General features: G+C 53.5%; 1 protein-coding gene across 1 annotated transcript; it reads right to left on the reverse strand.

Moving 5' to 3' along the window:
* Window positions 1-806: 806 nt before the first annotated feature.
* FOXE3 (forkhead box E3) lies at window positions 807-1,979 on the reverse strand. Its single transcript, XM_056355234.1, has one exon. It carries the CDS (start codon window positions 1,977-1,979, stop codon window positions 807-809), a length of 1,173 nt encoding a protein of 390 aa, XP_056211209.1.
* Between the last annotated feature and the right edge of the window lie 6,781 nt (window positions 1,980-8,760).

Genomic DNA, 8,760 nt, shown 5'->3' on the forward strand with positions numbered 1-8,760 from the left:
CTTTTAAAAAAAACTTAATAAAATAGACAGCTTTAGAAAGTGTCACTAAAAATGTAAGACATGGCAGTGTCACACAGCAACACAAGTCTGTCTCCCACCAGTTACAAGACTGATAATTTCTTCTCGCCAAGGTCTGGCCAGAGCCAGAGGAACAGCAGCACTGCACATGTTGGAAGGAAAAGCTTTATTTTAAAAAAGTCCTTTCTAACAATAAAAGTTATTTTTAAAAATAGTAAAAAGAAGTAGGCAGGGTGGTTGGAGTTTTTTTTCCTACAGGGGAAGGAAATGATAAACATCTTAAATATTCTTTTAAAATCCAGTGAATTGGTTTAGCGTTTGTTGTTGGAGTTTTTTTGATAACTTTCATTCCAGTTACATAGAAGGCACCCAGGGAAGAGAGGAGAAAGCTCATTTGTGAGACAATTCCTGCATGTTACACCACATACCCATCTCCTGGTTGTGCACCGCCTCACCCCGTGGGGGATGCCCTGCCACAGAGGGCATCCCTGGGGTCGGGCTGTGTGGAATGGACATACCCCAGGTGCAGCAAGCCCTGCCAGGCAGATGCAGCCAGAGAGCACCTTCTCCAGGAAAGGATGGAGCAGAAAATAGCTAACCTTGCCTCCAGTTAAAAATAAGCTGAGAAAGAGAGGAGTTAGGTCACCCCGCAGGTGTGTGTCTGAACACAGCCAGAGGCCGGGGACCCCCGACACCACCCCAGTCAATTCCCACAGCGGGGAGAAGTCCGTGTGTCCATAAATGTTCATGGGAGCCTGGGGGTGTCCAGCCAAGCCCCCCTGGCCCCATCACATGTACCGCTCCAGGCCGGCGGGGAAATTGGGCTGCCTCATGTAGGCATTGCTGGAGCCAAACTGGCCGAGGGGTGATGTGGAGAGCCCCAGGAGCTGCTCACCGTGCTCAGCGCAGGCAGGGGGCCGCATGGCCGGCAGGGCCAGTCTGTTGGGAGCCCCGTAGAGCTGTGGGCTGCCGGGTGAGTAGCTGCCCTGTGCCACGGGCAGGTGCGGGGGTGAGGTGGCGTAGGGGTAAGCCAGGGTGTTGGGGCCAGCTCGGCCCAGCAAGCCAGGGCTTACGGGCTGCGCCTGGAAGCAGGGAGGCTCGGAGCTACCAGCGGAGCAGGAGGGAGCCAGCTCGGCCCCAGGCAAGCCCAGCGATGGGTGGCCCAGCTCAGCGGGCGGCGAGGGCTGCAGGGCCTGCTGCCCGCTGATGAGGCTGTCGATGCTGAACATCCTGGGATGCTGTGTTGGCGGTGCTGCCCCAGCTGCATAGGGGTGGAAGACGGTGCTGGAAAGCTGGGGGCCATAACCAGGCGAGCAGAGGGCATTGGGGTAGGGTGCTGTTGGTGCTGCGGGGCGGCCGGCGGGCGGGGGCGTGAAGGCGCTGGAGTTTTGCATGTAGCCGGGGTAGGTGGTGATGTCGGTGCGCTTGAAGCGCTTCCTCCGGCGCAGGAAGCTCCCGTTGTCGAACATGTCCTCTGCGGCCGGGTCCAGCGTCCAGTAGTTGCCCTTGCCGGGATGGCCGGGCTCCCGGGGGATCTTGACGAAGCAGTCGTTGAGGGTGAGGTTGTGGCGGATGCTGTTCTGCCACTTCTTGGGGTTCTCCCGGTAGAAGGGGAAGCGCTCGGTGATGAACTTGTAGATGCCCCCCAAGGTGAGCTTCCTCTCGGCCGCGTTGGCGATGGCCATGGCGATGAGGGCGATGTAGGAGTAGGGGGGTTTGCCCCGCTGCACCGGCCGCTTCCTCCGGCGGCCCCCGGCGGGGGGCGGCGGCTCCTCGGGGGGCGGCGGCGGGGGAGGGGGGCTGCCCCCACCGCCCCGCGGCTCCGGCTTCACCGGCGGCGCCTGGCCGGCGGGCGGAGACCCCCGGGGTGGCCCGGGGGAGCCGGGGCTGGCCGCGGCAGCGGGGCTGGGCGCCGGCAGCGTGCACATGCCTCGCAGGCAGGGGAAGCCGGCCGCGTTCATATACAGCCCTCGCCTTCCTCCTCCTCGGAGGATGGGGCGGGGGGGCGGCGGGAGAAAGACCCCCCCGGAGGGGAGGGGAAGGGGGGGAGAGGGAGGGGAAGGGGAGGGGGGCAGGCGCCGCCGCAGCTCCCGGCGATGGGGAGCTCGGTCCCGAGCCGCTTTGCAATATATAGGGCGGCCGCCCCCCCGGAGGGGCGTGCGGGGCCCAGCCCGCCCCAGCCCCTCTCCCCCGGCGGGAGGGGGAAGGCCCCTGGGGAGGGGTCCTGTCTCCCACGCTAAATCCCCCAGCCTCTGCCCAGGGCTCCATTCCGCAGCCATGCCCCCGAGCGGTCCCTCCCCCGGGGGTCCCGGGTGCCAGCGCGGCGGCCGGCTCCGCTGCCGGCCCTTCCCCGCGGGCCCGGCTTGCTCTTGAGCTGGTGTTTCCTCCCGGGAGAGAAACCGAACAAAACGAGCCCCGGCGGCCGGACCGGGGCGGCTTTGGTGCCGCAGCCGGCCCCAGCAGCAGCACAGGTAACCTCCCGCCGGGACCCCCCCTCGGCTGCATTTCGTTGGCTTTTTTCCCCTGGGAAAAGTGCTCACAAGCGGCCCCAGACGCAGCGGCGGCAAAGCCGGGCGTTTCTCCTGAAAACCTAGCCTCTGGGGTTAGTTACTGCGCAGCCCGGTGAGATCTTCTGGCTAAGGAAATCCTGGGAAAAGTTTTTTCTTCTTTTGCCCTGAGGGAAAGGAAAATGCTGAGCAGAGCTCGAGGCTGCCTGCTGGTACCCGCTGCAGGGTGGGCGAGGGGTGGCATCTGGGGGGAAGCGGGGGTCTCTGTATCGCTGCAGAGGGACTGAGCCCATGGCTGAAGCTGAAGGAAGGCACCGGATTTAGAAAGCCCTGCCAGGTTTCAGGGAAAACCTGTCCAGATGTCATCCTGCGCTCCAGGTCGGCTGGGTGGAACCGCAGCCCCCCATCCATGTCACATGCCCACACCAGTGCTGGGGGGCTGCTGGCTGCTTTGTTGGCACCAAAAAAACGGGGCTTTCACACCATCCTCACCCACTGCTGCTGAGCATCACCTCTAAGCCAGATGCTCACCTAGGGAGAGCCCAGCCCGGCACAGGTAAGGGAGCCACTGCATAAGGGTGGGCTGGATAAGCTGGGAGGGCTTTTACAGCCAGATCACTGTAGTTACATGTCTTATGTCCTGAGAAGACAGCTGGAAATGTCTACACCATTTAACACAGTGGCAGACCCCTCCGTATGTCCAGCATGGAGTAAAAATCGCAGCCTTCAACTTTTAAGCGGATTGAAAGCATCTCCAACAGTGGAGCAGGACACAAGTCTTTTTCCATGGAGGCAAATGATCTTGACCAGGCTGTATCCTCCTCCTCCCTTCCTTTTTAAACTGAAAAACCACCCAGCCTTTTGGAAAAGATTCTTCAGCCCTTTCATTTAAACATTTCCTAGTGGTTTTATATTAATGGATCGGGTTATTTCTCACCATCGCTCATTCTCCTGCTTGTGTTTGCATGTAGTTTTGTTCTTGCTTTATCTTTCCTGAAGATATTTGTGTCCCTTCTTCTATTCTCCAGGGCTCAGGCAGGGAATCGTGGGTCTAACAGTGCCTGGTCTGCCACAGACCAGCTGCTGCTGGAGTAAGCCGCCTCAGTTTCCCTTCTCCCAAATGAGGATATGAGGATAACAAGAAGAGCGTAGATGCTGGCTGGAGGACAGAGAGCAGGTGAGAATGGGTGAAACGCAGCCTTAGAGAAAGGTGCCTTTTGCCACAGAAGACACAGATCTTCAGGGAGGAAAGAGAAATCAAGGGCATGACTGGAACCATTCATTCACCTTGGGAGAACTGAGGAGAAAACAATGGAGGATTCATATTTCTCCCAGAGCAGGCATTGACTTAAATCAGAAGTATCAGAATATGGCCAATTAATTTCAGTCAGAGGATCTGATCTGACTTTTCCAGCCACTGGAGAGTGCAGCACGACAGACGCCCATGAAGGGTGTTACCAAAGATCACTCCAGAATGCAAAAGAAAATCCCTGGGGGAGATGGAAACCTTCAACTCTGCAGACATTAGCTAGTGAGATTTTCATGTCAATGCACGGATTTTAAAGTATTCTGATCTAGCACGAACAGGTTTGGGAGGGAAAAGGATTATGGGGTGTGAAGGAGGAACAGCTTTTCTCATTCAATCATACCAACAGCCCTTGCCTATCACTTGCTCTCTCCTTTTTTTACTAGTCTAAACATCGGAAAAGGAGTTGGAAATGGAAACTCAGCAGTATGGCTGGGTCTGGAGCTGCCTGCACCTGGGATCACATTTAGCAAAGGAAGAGACATCTCATCTGCACAACAGGGTACGAAGACCTGACTGCACGAAGTGTTTACAGCCCAAGACCCTGGTCTCATGTCATTTTACACACAGTGGGAGAAACCCTGACTCCGTCTCAGGCTGTGGGCTGGCTGAGGCTCCAGCTGGTGAGTAGTTACTTTAAAGCTGATGGGACCATTCAAATTATTTTCAGCTTCACAGATGTCAAACTAGTTTTGACAGACGGATAAAACAGCAGGACAGAGGCAGGCAGGAGCTCACAGGCAGGAAACAAACTGTGTTTTACTATCAGAAAGGGAAAGCCAAAACAGACGCAGATTCTCACATATGCTTTATCACTCATGGTGCTCTTCCCAGCCCAGATCTTTTATAAAAAGGTGGAAGATGGTAATAAAGACAGCTACCAAACAAATGCAATCTGGATCTCTCTTTAAAATGGGGTGATGATGAGGGAATAAATCACATTTACTAAGTATGCGTAAGTTTTGCCAGCATCTGCTGCCTTCGGCATCAGTTCATCCTAGCTCCCAGAGCTTTTTCAACTGCTCTTTTACCTCCAGCCCCTGAACGATTTTGCGCTAGAGCTGCAGCCTCCTTTAGAAGTGTCTCACACGCAGATCACTTTGCAGCATGGGTGAAATTGCTTCACTGCAGAGGGGCAGGGCTGTGCACCCTCAGAGAGCTGCTGTTCCCAGCACCCCATGCACTCAGGGAGATATTGCATCAGTGGTACCCACGCCACGTTTCCAAGCTGCTCTTTAACCCACATGGTTACAGAAAAACATGTGTTTGCTTGTGCCAAAACAAAGCAATCCTCTACTAAACTGCATGCAGTATGGGGGTAACCGGGTGGGATGTTCACATTCCTTAATGTGGCTGTGCTGAGACACCAGTGGTTTTGCCCTATCTTGAATGAAACTGTAGCCTGGATAGCTGCACTGGGCTGAGTTGCGTTTGGAGCATCCCTGTTTGCAGAGCCCTCCCCTTAGTTGTGAAGCAGAGCCATCTGTCTCTCAGCCACCCCTTCCTCTGCAAGGAAGAGGGGACAGGAGCCCTGGGAGCGAAGATTCCTGTCCCAAGGGCTGTGGCAGTGAGCAGTCCAAAGCATCCTCCCGCCTCAAATCCACCATTGGCCTCTGGGTGATGCTTCAGTGACATATCACCTGCTGATGGTGCTCTTAGCATGGCCCTGAAATACCCCATCGCTTACTAATAACCAAACATTCAGGGACTTCCTTGGCCGAAAGCTGCATGAGTATGGCTGCCTTGAAATAACACCCGTCAGGTCTATTCCCACTTTCAGCACATCCCTGCCTGAATCCATCCATGCTCTACACTCCCAGATGGAGACCCTCAGAAGAAGCTTGAGAGATCCTCCCACCACAGCTACTCTGTGTGATGGCAAGGCTTCACCACCAGAAGGTGACCCGTGTTGCTCACATAGGAGCTTGGTACATTGGGGTGAGGTGACTACGGTGTGGACGGGGTGGGGGGAAATCCTTTCCTCCTGGGAGATTTCCCTCATGGGTTGCCACCTTACAGAGGACATGGTGTAGAACAGCAACGAGAGCAAAACAGGAGACATGGAGGGTTGACTTTGTGGCTTGTAACCACAACTAGCACACATGCAGGAGTCAGGGCACCACACCACTTGGCTGCGAGATCAGCAGCCGTGCAAAAAAACAGCCCAGGACACCAGGCAGTGACAGCCTGGCGTCAAAGGAGCCACAGTTAAACACCCTTCCTGAGCTATTCCATTTCTTCAAGATGCAAGAAGTGGATAACCAAAGCAAATTAATTCTTCCTGAGAACTAACTCTTTAAATCACTAATGTATCTGTAGGTAATCGTGCAGCAAGGTCCAGGCAAAATAATTTCTTCACAAAAAGTATAGGTAAAGCATTTACCAGACTGGGGAGCATCAGGGAAAAATTCCTACAGAAAGAAACTTGCAAACTATTCTTCACCTTTGTGGGGAAGGTGGTCTTTCCCACCACAACCAGTCCAGATTTTCTGCCCCAAAATAATTTTGATATAAAAATCATGACCTTTTCTTTTATTCCTATGGAAATAAAGGGGATGGCAGAAAAAAAATATTGTTGTCTGTTTACCAAAAATAATATTCTTAACAGAAGCATCTACTTGTTGAAACTTGAAAAATATTCTAAGGGACTTGAGCTATTGAAAACCACGATTAAGGGGCAAAATTCAGTTTGGAGTTTCAGAGGCTTGGCTCTTAAAAACTTCGGTGTTGTTTTTTTTTTTGGTTGTTTTTTTTGTTTTGTTTTGGGGGTTTTTTTGCAAGACTAACCTCAATATTTGGGGTGAATAAATACTTATTTTCCCCTTTCCCTGGAACAAAAAAAAACCAGAATTCCTGCCTCAGGTCTGTACCTTGTGGCCAAAACCCCAGCCTAAGAAAAGGCCAAGCACAAGGGTCAGGCTGGTTCCTCTGCCTGGTAGCTCAGCTGTCCTGCCTCGTTGGTGGCTTCAACACACCAAGAGCAGCAAAGCGTGTCGTGCACAGGGTTAATAAACAGTTCAATATTTGTTTTTATAAAACAATATGAAGTACTCTAGAAACTCAAAGGGGCGGTTACAATCATTGTAATATAAGGCTATGCAGCACCCACTCAGAGGCAGTGGAAGAAACCATCACACATAATAACTGAGGACAATCCCTGTAAGAGCAGATCTTCACAAGAAACCTCCATCTCCTGCTTTTCAACTACCTCCAAATCTCCTTAAAAATTGTCCCTTCCCACCAAAACACTGATGCACACTGACCAGGTTTCCCAGGTTTTGTCCAGAAGACGTGAGGCAGGTGGTTAAAGCTCAGTGCCCTACAAGGTCATTCAATAAGGCTCGGTCACGGCCCCTCACCAGAAATTTTGATGCTTTCATCATAGAAACAGGCAGCTGGGTCCATGGCAGAACCTGGGCAATAGGGCCAGCCAAAACCCTCTACAAATCCATCTGAGGATCACAAGAACGGAACAGGCAGGAAAACTTAGCCTGCACACAGGCACGGCAGCAGGAGTGCACTCCCACACTATTTCCCTCTCCCTGACCCCACACGTTACCCCAAGCCCTCGCCACGCCGGGAAGCCCTGCCTCTGCCCCGGTACTCGCTGGCTGCCACGCGAGAGGCATTTCTGCTGCACAGACCCCGTCTACACCACAGCTCCAGCTAGTCCCCCAAACCTGCCAAGGCTTACATTTTTCAATGAAATCAAGGAACTGATGCTCAAGTGCCCCAGGGTGCTGTGCACCAGCACTCCCAGGCAAGGACTTCACTGCAAAATTTTCCCTTTTCCTTGTCCATTTGCCACTGTCTTACAACTACCAGACCAGCTAGCTGCAAGCCTAGGCAGACAGTTAAAATCCCACCATGCAAGCTCACTACCAGCTCTCTTTTTTTCCTGTTTAGTGCTCCTGCCAGCAGTGATTTCATTCACTCCAACCATAATAGCCTTTTCCCTCCCCTTAGGCCAGGAGCACACCTCTGTCATGGAAAATTTCCCTCCATCCTGTACCTCCAGCCTGATCTGCCTGCAGCTGGGCTGGCAGGTTGTTGTTTTTTTTCTCACCACTTAAAATGCTTTTGAAACAAAGGCTCTTTAATCCCCCCAGCCACCCTAGTCACCCCTGGCAATCCCCTCCTGATAGCTCAGGGGGAGCACCAACCTCAACAGAAGGTACAGGGCACTCCATGAACTGGTAGGACCAGGTGGATGAAGGTTGGGTAGGACACAGAGTGTCCTGAGATGGTGGGGATGGAGCAGGCATGGGAGTGTAGAGAGTATCCCAGCCAGGGTGCCAAGGTGAAGCCGCAAGATGATGATGGTGACCTTGGAGGAAGAAGAGCAGAGATCCTCCCACCCAGCCCACATACTCACTTAGTAGCCTGGAGAGGGGTCTCCAAGGCCCACAGCACCAATGGGGGGGGGGGGGGGGGGCAGGGGCTGGCAGTCAGGCACAACACCTCTCCTGGGCATCCTAAAGCCTGTACAGAAGAGAGAAGCCCAGGAGCAAGACAACTACCTTCATGTTCCCCAGACATAGAAGGGGTGGCCTGGCCACTGCCCAGCCCTTCTGCCCCAAATGGGGACATTTCACCACGTGCCTGTGTCGGTGGAGAAGCTGGCCATCTGGAGGGGACACAACTTGGCTAAGGTCACAAAGACTTCATCCGCCTTTGAGACCACCCCACAAATGACCAATAACTAAAATTTCATGCAATGATTTCAAAGCGCGTGTGGTGCAGGAAAAGGGTCTCCAGTCATGACAGGGCAGCGTTCATCACATCATTTCCTCGTGAGAAGGAGAGAGAGAGATGATTCAGACATATCAGACTGGACAAGTATGAATCACAATGTTTGTCTCACATTCCTCCTAGCCAAAACCATCCCTGCCTGGTGCTACTTGGGGCTGGGAGAATCAACTCAGACAT

Source organism: Falco biarmicus, chromosome 11 (assembly GCF_023638135.1).
Source record: "Falco biarmicus isolate bFalBia1 chromosome 11, bFalBia1.pri, whole genome shotgun sequence".
Lineage (NCBI taxonomy): Eukaryota > Metazoa > Chordata > Aves > Falconiformes > Falconidae > Falco > Falco biarmicus.

Coding starts and splice junctions, on each gene's coding strand:
- FOXE3 (XM_056355234.1), bottom strand. CDS start 1,979: ATGAACGCGGCCGGCTTCCCCTGCCTGCGAGGCATGTGCACGCTGCCG.